The 18611-nt window shown below is 48.7% G+C and overlaps 1 protein-coding gene across 1 annotated transcript in view; it reads left to right on the top strand.

Moving 5' to 3' along the window:
- The window catches only part of Gpatch1 (G-patch domain containing 1), a 41228-nt gene continuing 22617 nt past the window's right edge, over positions 1-18611 (top strand). Inside the window, exons 1-9 of the mRNA XM_055594908.1 lie at positions 1-80; positions 6150-6284; positions 7357-7442; positions 8851-9011; positions 9870-9967; positions 11256-11314; positions 13272-13514; positions 14873-15020; positions 17723-17802. Of these exons, the coding sequence (XP_055450883.1) occupies positions 8-80; positions 6150-6284; positions 7357-7442; positions 8851-9011; positions 9870-9967; positions 11256-11314; positions 13272-13514; positions 14873-15020; positions 17723-17802 (1083 nt within the window). The 5' untranslated portion in view covers positions 1-7. The remainder of the gene's footprint in view (positions 81-6149; positions 6285-7356; positions 7443-8850; positions 9012-9869; positions 9968-11255; positions 11315-13271; positions 13515-14872; positions 15021-17722; positions 17803-18611) is intronic.

Raw genomic sequence — 18611 nt, 5'->3', positions numbered from 1 at the left:
AAGCAGGATGGCGGCCCTGGACAGTGACAACGACGAGGACCTCATCAGCTATGGGACAGGCCTGGAGCCTCTGGAAGAAGGTGAGGATCAGAGGGCCGGCGGAGTCTGCTGGGCGCAGGCTGGGAGTGCAGCACGTGGGCGCCAGTGACAGCTCGAGCTGGCCCGCTCGCTGCGGGCACCGGGGAGGCACACGCCGGGGAGGCGTGTGCTCCGCACTTGGGAGCCGCGTTCTCGGGGGCGGGGGGGCAGAGAGGGACACGGAGGGGTGGGCGATGCAAGAATGACTAAGCAGCTTGAGTGTGATGGAGGGTGATGAGGCAGTGTCTTGCCGTGAGGGAACATTTGCGCTCAGGCTTGAATGAAAAAAAAAGAAAAAAATCAGCCCTGGAAAGATCGGGGAGAAACACTTGAGATAAGAAATCCTTAAAAGGGGAGCGAGCTTAGCAGTGCAGGGATAGTCGGGGCAAATGTGGGTGGCACACGCAATGGTAAGGAGTTTGGAGTGTGCGTGTGTGCGCCGCGTGTATGCACGGCGCTTGCGTGCTGTTGAGGATGGAATCCAGGGGCTCCTGCGTGCTAGGCTAGCACTTTACAACTGAGCTCGAGAATTGGGATCTTTGTTAGACTGGGCCTTATGTAGCTCATGCTGACCTCGAATCTACCATATTGCCCAGAGTAGCCTTGAACTCTTGCTCTCCCTGTCCTTACCTTCCATGTGGTTGGTTTGCAGCTAGGAGTTTGGCTCTTATTATTAAGGTTAGGAGAAGTCCTTGCTTCAGTTTAAACAAGGAGAGATGTATTTTTCCCCCTTTTTGTGGGCGGTGGTGGGGGCGGCAGGGTCTTGCTATCTCCACTTGGCTGGCGTCTGCCTGCCTCTCTGCCTCTCAGGTGCTGGCATTAAAGGTGTGTGCCACAAGCATTCTACAACTGAGCCCTGTCCCCAGCCCGAGCAGTTCTAAGCATTAGAAATGCTCGCCAGATCCTGGCTCTACCCCTACCCTCTGCTGACCAAAGGGACGGAAGTCTAGTTTCTGGACAAGTTCTTGTATGTTTGAAGGTTGCCCTTGTGTTTCCTGGGAGATGTCTATTTTACACCCACCGCCCTCAGTTCTGTATTGAATTCAATTTAAACACCGCCCCTGCCCCCCCCCCCCCCCCAGCCCTGTTGCAGAGTTATTCTCCAAGGAGAGCACACTGGGGAGTGGAGCAGAGCGGTCACAACCACGTTCCTGATTCTAGACTGTTTATTCAATACAATTAAGATCACATCTATCGGCAAACACAACACCTTGCGAATCTAAAGAATCAGTCAATAACGATCTTTCTCTGGAGGAATTTCAGATTGAGTAGAGGACAAAAAGCACACGATTTTGCAAGTGCTAAAGTATGTGACATTATTGGAGAATAGCCTTCACAAGCTAACAGAGAGAGAGGAGAGGAGAGTCGGGGCCCTGGGAAGACTGGCTAGACAGTAGGTATGGAAGAGGGCAAGGGTTATTCATGCGTGCATGACGGGTCACTAGAGCTGTGTTGAGAGCAACCATTTGTACCATTTCTGTATTTCTGGTCATACAGTGGTTTCCTTGAGAAGACAAGTGCTCTTAGGCCATCAACTTTTTGAGCTTGATTTTTTCTAATTTCCCTATAATTTTGAATTATATCATTATTATGGTGGGAGAGTATCCATGTGACACAGTTTGTGTGCGGAGCTCAGTGACAACTTTCAGGAGCCGCTCCTCTCCCATGTAGGTCCCAGAGATTAAACTCAGGTTGTCAGCTTTGGTAGCAAATGCTTTTATCCACTGAGGTGTCTTGCCAAGCCCTCCAGTTCTTCCTGTTTTTTTGTTTTTTGTTTTTTTTTTAACCAAAACTACAAATGCAACAAACTTATCTAACTATGCTTTTGAGGTGAAAGAAAAGGACATTGATTTGTAGACTTATCTCTTTTTTTGATCTAGAAACATTTTTTTAAAGTTTTATTTTATTATTTATGAAATGTAGGTCAGTGTTTGCGGAGGACTGCCCAAAGAAGGCATTAGATGTCTTGGAGCTCATTTACAGGCAGTTGTGAGCTGCCTGGTATGGGTACTAGGATCCAAATTTAGGTCCTTTGGAAGAGCAGCGAGTGCTTTGGACTGGTGAGCTGTCTCTCCATTTTGTTGGTGTACTTTTTAAACTCTTTTGCTTAAATTTCTTTTATCTTTTTCTCCCTACTTTATCCCAGTCCCTTCCAACACCCCAACACCAGGTAGGAGAGAGAAGGGGATAGTGGGAGGGGGGACTGTTCTCTTAGCTGCTTTCTGCTGGTTAGGGTCATCGGGTTCCTTGGAGCCAGTCCAATCCTCCTTTCATGAGATCTGTAACTTGTCTCACAATAGCAACCAGGAACAGTGAGGGGGAAGCAGGAGCAGCCATGTTCTTTCTCAGAATTTCACACTCTCTGGGCTCTGGCATTTATTCTGTCTCCAGAGTCCTCAGATTTGAACTATCTGCAGCTGGCAAAGAGCTCCTCTCAGAACCTGCATGAGGCAAATAGTCTGCTGCCGTGGACCATCTGAATCAGTCCCACATCCCACACTGGGGCCAAAACAAAAACATTATATCCACAATACTAGTTTGTCTGGAAATACTTTTGCGACTTTAGCGTTATAAGTTTTAGAACTTTCTCCCTCCCCTCTTCCTTGCTTCCCTCTCTCCCTTCTGCCTTCCTTCCATAGAACCCAGGGCCTTCTGTGTGCTGATCTCACTCTCCAACTCTGAGCTACACTGTGGCCCCTGATCCACAGCGCTCTAAACACTTTGAAGCTTCTGGCTGCGTTTTTACAGCACAACTAGGCCAATAATCACTCTCTCCTGCTTTGAACATTGGCAGAGGACTGGCTCCTCTGGCTTAATTAAACCGTAATTAAAATTGCTGGTCCCAACAGCAGGATTATTGGTTAAGAATTAACTAGGAAGTTTAGTGACAGTGTCCGGGAAGGAGGAAGCCCACAGTCCTCAGACATCAACTTCTCATCTCCAGCCCTCCTGGATAGATTCTCTTTAGGGCTATTTTCCTTCTCCTTGGTGCTTGCGACTATCGCCCTTAAACCTACCTAGATGTCCCTCGATAACGCAGAGCATGTCACAGACCCTGTAGTGCCATGCTCTAGGGCCTTGAGCTGCCAGCCTTTTCTCCTGGCTCCATCTCACACTTCTCCCTGCTCTTCTAGTGCAACTGGACGGTCTCAGTTTACCTAACTTTTTTTTTTTTAAGATGTTTTGTTTTGTGGGGAGGGGAATGCTTTGGATTAAATCAGGGCTTTATGTGTGCTAAGCATGTGTTCTTCTGTGTTAGGATTCCTGCCTCCTCAAGCCCAGTATTGCCCTATCCGACCTCCTGTGTGCAGAGGGAAGCTACCACTCCTGTTGGAATTGTCTTTATCTGCAGCTAACAAAATCCTGCTCCTTCTGGGGCCCTTCACACTGTCAGACCTCCTATGCAGTTCTCTGCCGGTTCTGTATTTAGCATTTTTTTATTCAGGTCCAGAGCCAGGCTTCTTCCCTGGGGTGAGGCATCTGTGACCTAGCTGAGGAATAAGCAAGGGCCAATGTGGGTGGTAGTTCTAGCTTGGAGATAGAGCTGAGATCTGGCCCAGCTCTGTGCTTATTAACTGTGGACCTCAGGCAGTTGCTTAATAAGTACCCTTACCCAGGTATGACAAATGAAGCAACTTATCGGCCCATAATCCGGCCCGCCGATAGTTGTTATTAGTGTCGGTGATTACAGTAGGGCCTGGCTAAAGTACCACCTCCTCTCTGGAGTTTTCCCATCACCGTGGTTGGAGACGGCACCATCTCCTGAGAAGTTCTGCGGGGCCAGGTGGTGGCTCACGCGACCTGCCGCCACCAGTCCCACTTAGTTGTCTGCAGATAATATCTCCCCTTCCGGGTCGAGAAGGCTTGAAGGATCGCACCCAGCACTGGCAGGAAGGCCCTCCCTCACCTTAGCCCAGTGCTGCCCAGCTGCAGGTGATTGGCAAAGTGGGGGAGGGGCCAAGCCTGCCACAGATGCAGCTAAACACCCCGAAGCACTCAACAGCTCCCCAACAACAAAGAGTTACACAGAACAAACTGTGAGTAGTGCCAAGACGGAGAAATCTGGCCAACGCAGGACACAGAGCAATGTGTGTGCCAGGCGCACAAAGAGCAATGCGTGTGCGTACCAAGTTTTTAAGACATGGGGAAAATTGGAGGTGGAAAAGCCAGCATAGTGGCTTGAGCCTGTAATCTCAGTACGCAAAAGGTAGACCTGGAAGGATCAGAAGTTCAAGGTCATCCTTGGCTCATATAGTAAGTTTGAGGCTTAGGGTTCATCCTGGGTACACGGGACCCTGATTTTGTATTTGTTGTTTTGCTTTTTAAAGAAAACAAAACAAATGGTGAAAACCCTGCATTGTGAGACCCTGGTTGTGGCTCAGTTTTTTGTGGGTTTTTTTTTTTTTTCGTTGTTTTTTAAGTATACAAGGCACTCTAGAGAGATTAAGTCCTTTGCCCAGGACCACAAAATGAATACGTTGTGCCACAGGAGGACGTGAACTCAGATTGCCTGGCTTCTTAGTATAGCTCTTTTGATAGGGGAATTGGGACAGGGTGGAGTCACGTGAGGCAGGATCTCCTGTTAGCCCAGGCTGGACTCATAGTCAGCAATCCTCCCATCTCAGTCTCCCAAGTGCTGGGATTAAAGGCATGTATCATTATGCCTGACTTTGTAAACAATTAATTTTGTTCAAAAAAAAAAAAAAATGAGAACTGGCCTAATTAATGAAGTCATGGGTATTAATGAAGCCTTCCTTTCAGGGATACCTCACTTATGACACAGGAAATTAATTGCAAGAGCAGCAACTGCTTGCCAGGCGTGGTATCACACGCCTGTGATCCCAGCACTCAGGAGGCAGGCGGATCTCTTGGGAGTTCAAGGCCAGCCTGGTCTACAAGGCGAGTCCAGGAGAGCCAGGGCTCTGTTACACAGAGAGACCCTGCCTCAGACAAACAAAAAAGAGCAGTATTGCTAGCATCCTCAAAGTGCTTTCCCTGTGTCCTTCCTGCTGAGCTTCTCACAAGCGGTGTCTAACTTCTGCACGCACACAACTTTGAAGTGGCTGCTGGTTTATTTGTTTCTGTGATCAGGTCTCTAGCGCAGCCCTGTCACCTTCAGGAGTGTGGATTGCAGGCACGCCCCTGTGTCCCATCAGGCGTTATTACTGTTAACGTCATTCCCGTGTTAGAGCTGGGACAGTGGAGGCCTGGAGGCTCAGCTGACTGAAGTCCAGCACCAGGAAGGGGGGGAGTTAGCTCTGGAGAGCCTGGGACGTTGTGACTATAACCTTATGCATGCCCTTAACGGGCCGCACACCTGCTTCTTGTTGCCAACATTCGTGGGTAACAGGTGTGTGCCACCACACCTGGAGTCTTTCCGCATTTTAAATAAATGCAGAACTTTTGAGGTGTAGGCTGCAGTTTGTCAGAACACTTAAAACACTACGGAACTCGGGCTTAGGCTAAAAGCACGCAGCAGCCTTTGCTTGTTCACTGTACCAGCCCATCAACCCTGTTTGGAAAGGAAGACATTTAAAAATCATTAGTTGTGGGCCGGAGAGAGATCAGTGGGTGCTTGCGGCCAAGCCCACAGCGTAAGTCTCCACCCTGGGACCCACGTGGCATGGCGAGTAAACACGTGAGCTTATCAGCTTTCAGAGCCTGCCCCTGTGATGCACTTTCCCAGCACAGGGCTTCTCTGTGTAGCCCCAGCTGTCCGGGAACTGGCTTTGCAGACCAGGCTGGCTTTGAACTCAGAGACCCACCTGCCTCTGCCTCCTGAGTGCTGGGAATCTGACCTCAGGCTCTCATGCTTGTATGGAAGCAGTCTACCCCCTGAGCCATCCACCCAGCTTCGACATTCTTGCTGCAGCATATTTCTTAGCAGAATCTTCTACAACATATTCTCTTACAAGCTATAAGCTAATAAGGTCTAGAAACAGCAACTTCAATTAAATGGTTATACATAGAGTTATAAATGAATTCATTGTGTTTCAGGAATGACATTTTCCCTACATTCTTTCCAAATCATCATACCCCTCTCTCTTTTTTTCATGAACTTTCTTTTCCAGGCGAAAGACCAAAGAAAGCCATTCCTCTTCAGGACCAGACTGTCAGAGATGAGAAAGGAAGGTACAAACGCTTCCACGGCGCCTTTAGTGGCGGTTTCTCTGCAGGCTACTTCAACACCGTTGGCTCGAAGGAAGGTACGGCCCCCTGTAGCTCAGGTCCCCCTCATGGCTTATGTGTGTGTAGTCAGGTCTCACCAGGAAGCTCAGGCCAGCCTGGAACCCAAGATTCTCCTGCCTCGGCCTCCTGAGTGCTGGGGTGACAGGCAAGAGCCCCCATGTCAAGGTCCCCAAACGTGTTGGTACACACACCACAGATACTCTCTGAACATCTGCTGCTCCCGGGGCTGGCTTACATGCTGTCGGGTGCAGCAGCCTGAAAGTGAAGACTTTCCTTCCACTCTGGAAAAGGGAGAGATTCCAGCAGGCTGACTGAACCCAGGCAGTGACTTCCACTCATTTTCTTTGCCCTAAGTCCCCTCAGGCCGACTCCCAGCTGACCGCTGACCGCCGACCGCTCCTCTGACTCACTGAGTAAGGACAGGTGTCGCAGGTGTTTTGCAAACGCAGGTGTTTTGCAGATGGGGCACCTGGGGTCATAGAGGTCATGGAGCCAGCACAATATCAGAACTGCCCCGGCATCACCTGACACAGGACTGCACACCAGCTACTATCTGCTGGTGACCTGGAAAAAATCAATTAAATGTCACACTATGTAGTATAATCAGTTCTATCATTAAAGTAATGCATCTTCTTTTCCTTTCTCTTTCTTCTTTCTTTCTTTCTTTCTTTCTTTCTTTCTTTCTTTCTTTCTTCTCTCTCTCTTTTTCTCTTTCTTTCTTTCTTGATCTCTTTCTCTCTCTCTCTTTCTTTTTCTGTCTCTCTCTCTCTCTTTCTTTCTTTCTTTCTTGCTTGCTTAACAGGGTCTCACTATATAGACCAGGCTTCAGGTCCATTTGCTCTGCCTCTTGAGTGCTGGAATTACTGGCATGTGCCACCCAACTTCCGGAATGTTTTCTCAGTTAGGGGCTGGGGATACAGCGCAGGACCTCACTGCAGGCTGCAGCAGGCACTGAGCTACATCCCTAGTCTGGTCTACTGAGTGAGTTGCAGGCTGGCCAGGCCTTGATAATGAGACTCCATCTTAATAAACAAACCACAAAATGAAATACTGTCTAGGACTGTAACAGTCTAAATTCTTTCCTTTCAGGATGGACACCCTCTACCTTCGTGTCTTCAAGACAGAACAGAGCGGACAAATCTGCTCTCGGACCTGAAGACTTTATGGATGAGGAGGTGGGTCAGGCAGCGACCCCGTGTCCTTGCAGCGCCTTCCCTCTCCCCAGAAAGCCCACATGGCGTTCCTCCTGTGATGAGACTTTTATCTCTGAGATGTCTGCGCTGTGCCCTGTGTGCCAGTGGCTTCTCCATCACTCCAATGTCCGTGCTGGGGACAGCAGGGCAGTTCCCAAAGTCAGGAGTTTCATGTAAAGGCAGATGGCTGGGAATTCTCCAGTTGCCCTTATCTGAGCATCCATGGTGCTGAGCCTGTGGCTCTTCACAGTAATCCTGAAGCACCCCATGCTTTAAGGAACAGTGAGCTGGCTAAACCTCCTGTGCCCTGAAGACCTAGGCATGGATTCACCCAGGAGTGTGGTCAAGTACAGTCCAGCAAGCTGTAAGCCACCAGGAGGAAGCCTTAAACAGCAATAACACAGATCCTGGGTCTTGCCATGTAGCCTAGGCTGGCTCCCCTGCTGCTCCAGCCTCCCCTAGTGTTAGGATCATAGGCAAGTCCACCACATCTGAGTCCTCTCTCGCTTTAAATTTTCATTATTAATGTGGATAGGTGTTTTGTCTGCATGTATGTACGCACACCACAAGAGGGCATTGAATTGCATGGGACTGCAGTTACAGACGGTTGTGAGCTGCTATGTGGGTGCTGGGAATTGAACCCAGGACCTCTGGAAGAGCAGCCAGTGCTCTTAACCACCGAGCCATCTCTCCAGCACCCAGACCTTTCTCTCTCTCTCTCTTTTTTGCATATTTATAGGAAACTGATCTCTATTTAAAACTCACATGCTGTGTGAGTTTTAGCGTAAGTTGTTTGTGTGTGTGTGTTAGTTCAAGTGCACGTGTTTTGTGTGTGTTGGTATATGTGCATTTGTTTTGTGTGTGTATAGTACAAGTGCATTTGTGTGTGCGTGTGTGTAGCGGGACTTCCGGACTAACAAGTGGTGTAAATAATTACACGAGACTCTTAATGTTTAAATCTTGGGCCGTTAGCCAGGCAGATTCTCAGCTGGCTCACCCAACTACCCAGCCCCCGACCTGCCGTTCTTTAGCTCTGCTCGGTCCTGGTGTGTCTGCGCCTTCCCGTGTCGCTGGTGAATCTCCTTTGCTTTCTTCCCAAGGTTCTTCTCTTTGCTGGAAGGTCCACCCTCCGCTCTCTGACCAGCTATTGGTCTTCAGCTCTTTATCCAGTGGTCGAGGACCTGGCTTAGCTATCCGCTGGTTCCCAGTTAACAATCGAATACAAAGAGATACCGCCACACAATGCACCCTACTGTGTTTGTGGGTGTGTTAGTACAAGTGTATATGTTTTGTGTGTGTGTGTGTGTATGTGTGTGTGTTGGTACAAGTGCGTTTGTATTTGCTGTGTGTGTATAAATGAACTAATTCTGTTTAATCTTCTTCTTTGAAGGATCTTAGTGAATTCGGGATAGCTCCTAAAGCAATTGTTACCACAGATGATTTTGCTTCCAAAACCAAAGACAGAATTCGGGAGAAGGCCAGGCAGCTGGCAGCTGCTGCAGCCCCTATTCCTGGGGCCACGCTGCTCGAAGACCTCATCACCCCAGCAAAGTGAGAAGGGCTTCTTCCCTGGCATCGGTGCTTCGTGTGTGGTTGTCTTCCTCAGGGAAGGAAGGTGCTGTCTGACTGGACGCCTGCGTGAAGCAGGGCTTTCGCCCAGAGTGTCTCCCTTGACCACTGCAGTGGGAAGCCGTTAGGAGCTGGGGTGCTTGTCCTTCCTCTCCTCCCTCGCAGCTCTACCCTGCCTGCACTTCCCCCTCCCTCTCTCCCTCCCTCCCTCCCAACGTCCCTTCCCTGTCTCCTCACCCTTAGCTTGAGGACAGTTTCATTAGCGTTTAAAGTCACATCCCCTTCCCAAGAGTAAGATGTGAATCTCAGAGCTGCCTAGACAAGGGGAATAGGAGGAGAGAATGGGGATCGGGAGCCTTCCTCTTAAAGCTAGCTTGTCCAGCAGACACACACAGTGGTGAGGGGGCCTTTGAGAAACAGTGAGGAAGACCGAAATGTTGGTGAGGCCCGAAGTGCTAGGGCGAGAGTGCTTAGAGAAGAGACAGAAGAGAAGTGTGTTTTTCCGATTAAGCGGGCAGAGCCGTGAGGCTGCAGGACTGCCACCCAGCTGGATTTCTGTATTTCTGTCTTTCTCCCCTGGGTGTGTGGCCCGCTCAGACTTTCCTGGTGCCCCTGGGCCACGCTTCCTTGACAGGGACCGCCCAGAGTCTCTACAGGCCATGAAGGCACCGCTGTGTCTCCCCTGGTTCACCCGTGCTCCCAAGCCCAGGCAGCTGTGGCTGGGCCCCAGGCGTGTGCCCACGTGCTGTAGACAAACATAGACAAGACAGGCAGAGGAGCTAGATCGGAGCTGTCTGTCAATGGTGAGGTTCACTGTCCCTGTTTCCACATCCTGTCTAGACTGTCTGTTGGCTTTGAACTGCTAAGAAAAATGGGCTGGAAGGAAGGACAAGGAGTTGGCCCTCGAGTGAAGAGAAAGCCACACCGACAGAAGCCGGGTACGCCTGACGGTGGCCGCTTATACAATGCACGTGTTGGTTGATTGGTTTAGTGGGTGTTTGTTTGTTTGTTTGTTTATTGTTATTTGGTTTTTCAAGACCGGGTTTCTCTGTGTAGCCCTGGCTGTCTTGGACTCATTCTATAGACCAGGCTGGCCTCGAACTCATAGTGATCAGCCCTGCCTCTGCCTCCCTGAGTGCTGGGATATGCCACAGAGCCTGGCTGACTGGTTTTGTTTTGTTTTGTGAGACAGGGTTGAAGTCTGCCACTCAGGCTTCCTGGAACTCAGTGTAGCCCAGGCTGGCCTCAAACTCACGATTCTGCTGTTTCAGGCCCCTGAGTGTTGCGTTTATAGCAATGTGCCATGACCCTTAACTACAGTGTACTTTTAAAAAATAGGATTTATTTATTAATAGCTGGGCACAGTTTCACATACCTTTAAACCCAGCGCTTGGGATGCAGAGGCAGGTGGATCTCTCAAGTTGAAGTCCAGCTGGTCTACACAGCTCCAGCACAGTACTACCTAGGGAGACCCTTTCTCAAAAAAAAAAAAAAAAATTATTTATTTCATGTATGCATATGTGTGTTTTTCTGGCGGTTCTGTGTGTACCACAGTGTGCAGTGTACCCTGGGAGGCCAGAAGAGAGTGTCGGAGTCCCTGGGGCTGGAATTGACCTATAGTTTGAGCTATCATGTGGGTTCTGGGAATGGACCCCACATCTCCTGCATGAGTCACAAGTGCTTGCAGCCACTGTGCTACCTCGACAGCCCCCCATGTTTCTGAAAGCTGCATATTTCCAGAAATAGACGGCCGAGTCAGGTGGCAAACACACAGCATATAACTTCTGGAAGCACTGTACAGGTTCACATTCTTGCCAAGAGTGTAAAAGTTTGCTTTCCAGCCACACCTTCGGTGAATCACAGAGGCAGAGTTCAACATTATTATTTCCTCCTCCTGCTTCTACTTATTTATTTATTTGTTTGTTTGTTTGTTTGTGCTGGGATTGAACCTAGAGCTTTAGCTCTGCTGTGCTCCCAGCTTAATATTCTTCTTTTCTGTTCTCTCCTTGCCCTCTGTCCCCAGACTGTGAGTAAACTCCTTGAAGGCAGGAGTGATTTCCTTTGGGTCCATGCAGTACATTACTGGAACACAGGTGGGCTGTGCCTGTCATCCACCCGGAACCCTAAGGCTGCAGCACCTTTACAAGTGTGCCTCTGAAGGGTGTCAGTGACTTGGGGTTTATTCTTAGTCGCTCCTGACTAATGCCTTCGGAATCTCTTTTGCAGATCCGGGTGTTAAGATCTATGGCTGCGCGCTGCCGCCTGGAGGCCCTGAAGGGTCTGAGGTACGTTAGAGTAGTGTGTGCGACTTCATGATGGTGAAAATTTAGGGTCTCAAGCTGGGAATATAGTTCAGTGGTAGAGCCCGGCATGTGCAAAGCCATGGGTCTGATCCCTGTCACTGAGAGAAGATGAGAAACTGCCAGGCATGCTGGTGCATACCGGTAATTTAAGTCCAAGGTAGGCTGAGGCAGAAAGAGAAGTCTCCAGGTCTGACTAGCCTGAGCTATGTAGTGAGACTCTGCCTCAGACCCAGTGGGATGGCTCAGTGGGCAAGGTGCCTGCTGCCAAGCCTGACTGCATGTGATCCCTGGGAGCCACGATGTATGGAGAGAACCAGCGCCCACAAGTTGTCCTTTGACCCCACGTGCACTCCGTGGGATGCATGCCTGTGTGCACACGTATGTGCACACACAATTTCTCTCACACACATAAAGAAATGAATAATTATTTAATGAAATGTAATAATTAAAAAAAATTTCAACGACAACCAAAAATCCCAGACAGACAAAACACCCAGGCAAACAGAGAAATAAATAAATAGCGAGGTCATAAGCATTGTTAGGAATCTGTTAGTGTCCACTGTCATGAAATACCCATATCCTTTCTATGTCAGCTGATAGAGTCAGCAACTTGCTAGCGTCATAAATATCCCAACTCAGTTCTTTTTTTTTTTTTTTTCAAGATATTTATTATGTATACAATGTTCTATCTGCATGTACACCTGTGCTCCAGAAGGGGGCACCAGATCTCACTATTAGGGGTTGTGAGCCAGCATGTGGTTTCTGGGAAAACTGAACTCGGACCTCTGGAAGAGCAGCCATCTCTCCAGCCCCTGCTGTCTCAGTTCTTACTTACTGATTGATTGACTGATCAGTTGAGATAGATGAGGTCTTACTATGTAGCCCTGGCTGATCTGGACTCACTGTGTAGACCAGGCTGGCCTTGAGCTCACAGAGATTCACCAGCCCCTGCCTCCTGAGTGCTGGGATTAAAGCTGTGCATCACCATGCCCTGCCTGTTCTTATTTATGTTTTGTGGTGGTAGTTTTAAAAGGTGGGACCTTGCATGCTAACCATCTACGTTCCTGGGAGCCACACCCCTGATCTTTAGATTTTCTTTGGAAAAAAAAAAATTTCTTTTTCTCTTAAATTTAGTGTTTGTACATGTGCCTGCTAGTCTCTTTGTACGTACAGGTGCCTACAAAGGGCAGAAGCGGCATCAGAACTAGAGTTAAAGGCGGTTATGAGCTGCCTGATGTGGGTGCTGGCAACTGAACCCTGGTCCTCTGCAGAAGCAGCAAATGCTCTTAACACTGAGCCATCTCCGCAGCCTCTGTTCACAGCAGTGGTTCTCACCCGTGTGTCGTGACCCCTTGGAGGGTTTAATGACCCTTTCCCAGGGTCACATATCAGATACTTACATTACCATTCCTAACACCTGCAAAGTTACAGTCATGAAACAGTTTTAACTGGTATTAATGGTAAATAGTATTTAACAATGACATAGTCTTGTAGCTAGGGTTCACCATAACATGAGGAACTGTATATTTTTTCAAGATTTATATATTTGTTTTGTCAGTGCTCTGTCTGCATGTACACCTGCATGCCAGAAGAGGGCATCAGATCACATTACAAATGGTTGTGAGCCACCGTGTGGTTGCTGGGAAATGAGCTCAGGACCTCTGGAAGAGCAGCCATTGTTCTTAAGCGCTGAGCCGTCTCTCCAGCCCGAGGAACCGTATTAAAGGGCTGCAGCATTAGGAAGGCTGAGAACCCGTGGCCTAGTGTCTCACTCTGACGTTGCTTTTGTTAGTATCCTTTCTTTGGGGGTGGGATATGGTCACTCCCGGCAGCAGAATGGGAGCTTGGCAACTGCTGTGTTTGGAATTAATCGCTGAACCCTAAATGACTTGACACCCACATTGAGTCACCCTAATTCCTCCTCAAACATTTGCAATAGGACGAAGATGATGACTACTTGCCCGACAATGTGACCTTTGCTCCTAAAGACGTCACGCCTGTGGATTTTACACCTAAAGATAACGTACATGGGCTGGCCTACAAGGGCCTGGACCCCCACCAGGCACTGTTTGGGACTCCAGGAGAACACGTGAATCTTTTCGGCGGAGCATCTGAGGGCACCAGCCATCTTCTTGGAGACGTGGGACTGAGCAAAAGAAGAAAACTGGGCATTTCTGGCCAGGTAAACATTTCCGTACTGTAAAGGCAGAGACACTGGTAGAAAGTCTGTTCCCATGTTAGGTCAGCCCAGAGCAGGCCCTTTGTTTCCTCTTTGAGGACTTTGAGGTCCTGTGCTGTTCCCACACTCTGCCTCTTTCTCTCCGTGTCTTCCTTTCTCTTTTTCTCTTCCTCTGTCTGTCTGCCTGCCTCTCTCTTTTTCTCCTTCAATGCTGTGCTTGCCTAGTGTATGTAAGGCTCCAAGTTCTAGCCCCAGCACTGAAAAAGAGAAAGAGAGAAAGAGAGAGAGACAAAGTCAGAGAGAGAGAGACAGACAGACAACGAGACTGGAGCCCTTGTATGTTCAGGGCAGGTACTCTTTCACTGGTCCATACATCAGCCCCAGATTCTGTTTCCCCAAAGGTCCTTCCTGGGCACCTGCAAAGCTTGCCTTCCTAATTCTAATAATGGTGCCCAAGAGCCCATGCCTAGTTCTTCGTGGAAACCCGTGTTTCCAGCTGGAGGGCTGTTTTCCCACCCCGGTGGGGCCAAGCAGAGAAGCACCTTTCCAATGCTTTGATTTAGTCTAACTGCACCCTGGGCCCCGCAAGGTGGTCCAGCAGATAAACAGCGCTTAGCTCTGAGCTGAACCTCCTCTTGCTATCACACAGCCCGGGTCAGGAGCACCTGGGTCATTTTCACCCGGAGGTTTTTGTACTTCTGGAAAGATGGGGAGCTTTCAGTTGCACACCTTCTCAGATGGATTCACAGCTCCTTAAAAAGAAAGTAGGCCAGTGTGGTGCTATGCTGCTTTAATTGCTGCACTTGGGAGGCAGGGGCAGGTGTATCTCTGTGAATTCCGGGCCAGCCTGGACTGCATTAACAAGCTCCAGGCCAGTCAGGGCTGCATAGTGAGATATTATCTCAAAACAAACAAAACAAGGTTGTTTACTTTGTTTCATTGCCTTTTCCCTCTTTGCATGCCTTTCCTATTCTTTCAACAAAAAAATAAACTTATTGCAGGCTGTTTCCCATAGTCTTCAGACCTTGGCCATGCCGACCAGAGAGACAGACGCATCTGCCCTTCTCCTGTCAGACTCCTGCTTCTGTCTGTTCAGCGCCGGGTGGTGCTCTTCACATCTCTGCCCATGCCTGTGTTGCCAGCTGCTGGGGCTGGGGACATGCCTGTGCTGGAGTGTGGCCTGTACCTGTGGTCACTGCTTTCCAGCAGGCCAGAGGCTCTCCTAACCCAGGGTCCCCGTTGGCTTCGAGGCCCTCTGCAGGTGCTCACGTGACTGTGGGGCCCTCTGATCGCAGTGCAGCCCTGCCATGCAGACAGACCCGAGCGCCTTCGAGCGCAGCTTGAAACCTTGCTTTTTGCAGGCTTTCGGTGTAGGTGCCCTAGAGGAGGAAGATGACGACATCTACGCCACAGAAACCCTATCCAAGTACGACACTGTGTTGAAGGACGAGGAGCCTGGAGATGGCCTCTATGGCTGGACAGCCCCCAAGCAATACAAAAACCAGAAAGGTAATTCCTGGCAGCCCGGGCGGCAGTACTGGTCGTCAGGCTCCGGGGAAGGAGGAGTTGGAGGGTCTGGTACTGGAGCACCAGACTGTGTAGTTATCAGACAAGCAGACTGCGGCTTCGAGACGGCTCAGTGGTTAGGGGCACTGGCTGCTCTGCAAGGGCCTGGGTTTGGTTCCCAACACCCAGATGGTGGCTCAGAGCCACCCATAACTCCAGTTCCAGGGGACCTGATGCTCGCTCTCTTCATAGGCACCGGGCACACACATGGTACACATACATACATACATTTAGACAAAACACTCATTCGCCTCAAATAGAAACGAATAGCTTAAAAGAAATATGCAGGCTGAGAAACATCAGAAGCTGGCACAGTGGCTCATTCTTATCATTCTAGCACGTGGAAAGCTGAGGCAGGAGGCTTGCCGTGAGTTTGAGGCTAGCCTGGGTTATGCAGTGAAGGCTTAGCAGCCCTGCAGGGTATAGGATTGAGGAAAGAAGTGAGGTGGGAGCCACAGTTAAAGCCAGCCGTGAAGGCGGGGATGACGGGGCCGGAGAGGCCTGGGGCCAGGAAGGAATGAATACGTGGCCCCGTGCCACAGTGTGGTCAGACAGCAGTGAGGACCAGGAGTTCAGCGAACTGGTCGCTAGACTCAGCCAACGTAAACAGCCGCTCAGAAAGCCAGGTTTGGGGACAAGTGACAAGGCCAACAGTCTTTAGCACAGCAGAACTTGGCTTAACCTGTGTCCCCTTGAGGCCTCATGGGCTTTTTTTTTTCTTCTTCTTTTTCTTTTTCTTCTTCTCTTTTTTCTAGTTAAGGTCTAACTATGTAGCCCAGGCTGGTCCCAAAGTTGTACTTTTCCTGTCTCCATCTTCCAGGTGCTGGAATTATAGATGTGATTATTAGAATTATTGCCGTCTCTCAATACACCTTAAATCTCAGCCAGGCTCTGGTCCCGTGGTTAAACTGGCATCCAGTTTTGCTTTCTAGAAGTGGTACAGGGAACTAGACACGAGAATTGGGAGCGTCTGATACAGACTCAGTCACAGTGCCCTAGACTCTGCCCAGTCCCCTCCCCTTCCCACACCCAAAGACATATGATTTATAAATTTGAATCCCAGCACTCCAGGGAGGCTGAGGCAGGGTGATCTCTATGAGTTCAAGGGCAGCTTTGTCTACAAATCGAGTCCAGGACAGCTAATGCTACACAGAGAAATCCTGTCTCAAAAAACAAAAACAAACAAACAAATTGTAAGTGTTACTGTATTGTATCATAATTAATAGTTGTGTGCTGATTTTTTTCCGCTACATAGCTAATGTATCGGTACCATTGACAATGCTCCATGTTGATTATATAATAATGTAAAGTAATTACTGATTGGGCATACCCTAGAATCTGATGGGAGAGTAAATTGACAAGATTTATCTTAGTTATATCAGTAATTCATTTCAATCAGCTACAGTTATATTGCATCACTGTCCGCTTTCCAGCGGCCGGTAGTTTGCTCTCCGAGGCGAATCTTTCACTCTTCCTGAATAGAAGGACTATTCTATTCAGGACTATTCTATTCAAGACTACTGCTGTTGTGCACTGCAGGAAGCCTGAGCCGAGCCTTCCAGTGCTGTGACGGTAGTGCCCCTTCCAGGACCACAAAGCCTGCAGTTCTGACCCTGAGTCTGGGGCTGTTTTGTCTCTTTTTAAACTTCATCTATTTATTTATTTTGGTTTTCCGAGAGTTTCTCTGTGTAGCCTTAGCTGCCCTGGAACTCACTCTGTAGACCAGGCTGGCCTGGAACACAGAGATCCACCTGCCTTTGCCTCCCGAGTGCTGGGATCACAGGTGTGCGCCACCATGCTCAGCTGCTCTTTTTTTTTTTTTTAATTTGTACATATTCACTGCACGTACTCGTGTTCTTTTCATTTCACCCAATCTCTGCAGTTGACTTTCAGATTTTTTTTTTCTCCCAGCAATTAATGAGGTTGAAATGAATCTTACGAATCTCTGCAGAAAGTCTTCTTGCAAATCACAGGGTTGCCTGTTCAGCTAGCCAGTGGGCCACCCCTTTGCTCAAGTCGGAGGGCGTGGGTCCCTCCATTTCCTCACTTTGTGGTCTTTATCTGTCTACTGTTAGCGTTTTGTTTGCAGCAGCACCCTGTCCTAGGGTGAGGTCACAGCTGACCTGGTTGTGTTGCCCGGGAGCCTTATTTGGCCTGTTGCTAAGGAAACTGGGAGACAGCCACCCCGGGGCATTATGTGAGAAAAGTCCTGTGCTGTTGGGAGTTTTCTTTTGACGGCTTTTCCTGAGAACTTTCACTCCACAGCGCTCCCAATCTTTGGCGGGGAGGGAGGGACTTCCCCTCGCTTTCAGAGGTGTCAGGCCAGAGTCCTTAGACTCCTGGCGAGGCAACACATCACGGTGCCTGTGCAGACGCCGTCCTTCTGAGGCCCCTGCTTTGAAGACAGTGCTGGGTACTTGTCCTGGGAGGGCAGAGGCTGCTGTCTGGGCGGCTGGTAGCAGAGGGCAGTTGGGGCTGAGCCCCACTGTGTCAACAAAAGTATGAGAGCTTGAATGTGATTCTGTCCCTTCATGCTCCTCCCAGTGAGCTCACCCAGGGTGCAGTGTGTGTTCTGGAGGGTAGGAAGTCTTTTGTTTCACTAATCACCTCAGCTTCTGGAATTAATCAATGGTGTCATTTTGTAGAACCAGAGAGAGATCTTCGATATGTTGGCAAAATTTTGGAAGGATTTTCCTTGGCTTCTAAACCTTTATCTTCAAAGAAAGTAAGAAAATCTTTACATTAAAATTATTTTTCCTGGTCTGGTGCCTATAGTGTTTATTTTAATATTTATACATTCTTTATTTTAATATTTTAAATATTTTTAATATTAAGTAGTTAATTGAGCTGTAGCAATGTACTTATAAAAATTTGCTATTTCTTATGCACATTCTTCTGTTAAAATTTTTTAGAAGAAATCTGTGTGTGATGGTATAGATCTGTAATCCCAGCTCTTGGGAAACTGAGGCAGGAGAGTCCTTAAGACATGAGGTCAGTTCCCAAACCCATGTCAACAAAGTAGGCAGATCCCCTGAGTTTGAAGCCAGCCTGGTCCACAGAGCTGACTTTCAGGACAGCCTGAGCTACATAGTGAAATTCTCTTTCCAAAATGTCTAATGCTTAGGCTGGGCTTGTAGCTCAGTAATGGAGACTGTGTTCAGTGTGTGCAAAGTCCGTCACCCCCAATAAGCAACAGAACCCCACTTGCCTTTTAATCGTTCTGTTCCGCAGCCATTAATGTCTTCAGAATCTTAATCTCAGTTTTGTCAACTTTTCTCTCCCTACCCCCCGTCCCTTCTTTCTCCCTCCCCCATCCCCTCTCTCTTTTTTTTGTTTTTTGTTTTTCCAAGACAGGGTTTCTCTGTGTAGTCCTGGCTGTCCTGGACTCTTTGTAGACCAGGCTGGCCTCAAACTCACAGAGATCTGCCCACCTCTGCCTCCCTGAGTGCTGGGATTAAAGGCCACCATGCTCGGCTCTCCCTGTCCATTTATTTATTTATTTATTTATTTATTTATTTATTTATTTATTTATTT

Source organism: Psammomys obesus, unplaced genomic scaffold, assembly GCF_907164565.1.
Source record: "Psammomys obesus unplaced genomic scaffold, mPsaObe1.curated_primary_1811, whole genome shotgun sequence".
Taxonomy (NCBI): Eukaryota; Metazoa; Chordata; class Mammalia; order Rodentia; family Muridae; genus Psammomys; species Psammomys obesus.
The sequence above is the reverse complement of the archived record's forward strand: the minus strand, read 5'-3'. Positions and strand labels throughout refer to the sequence as shown.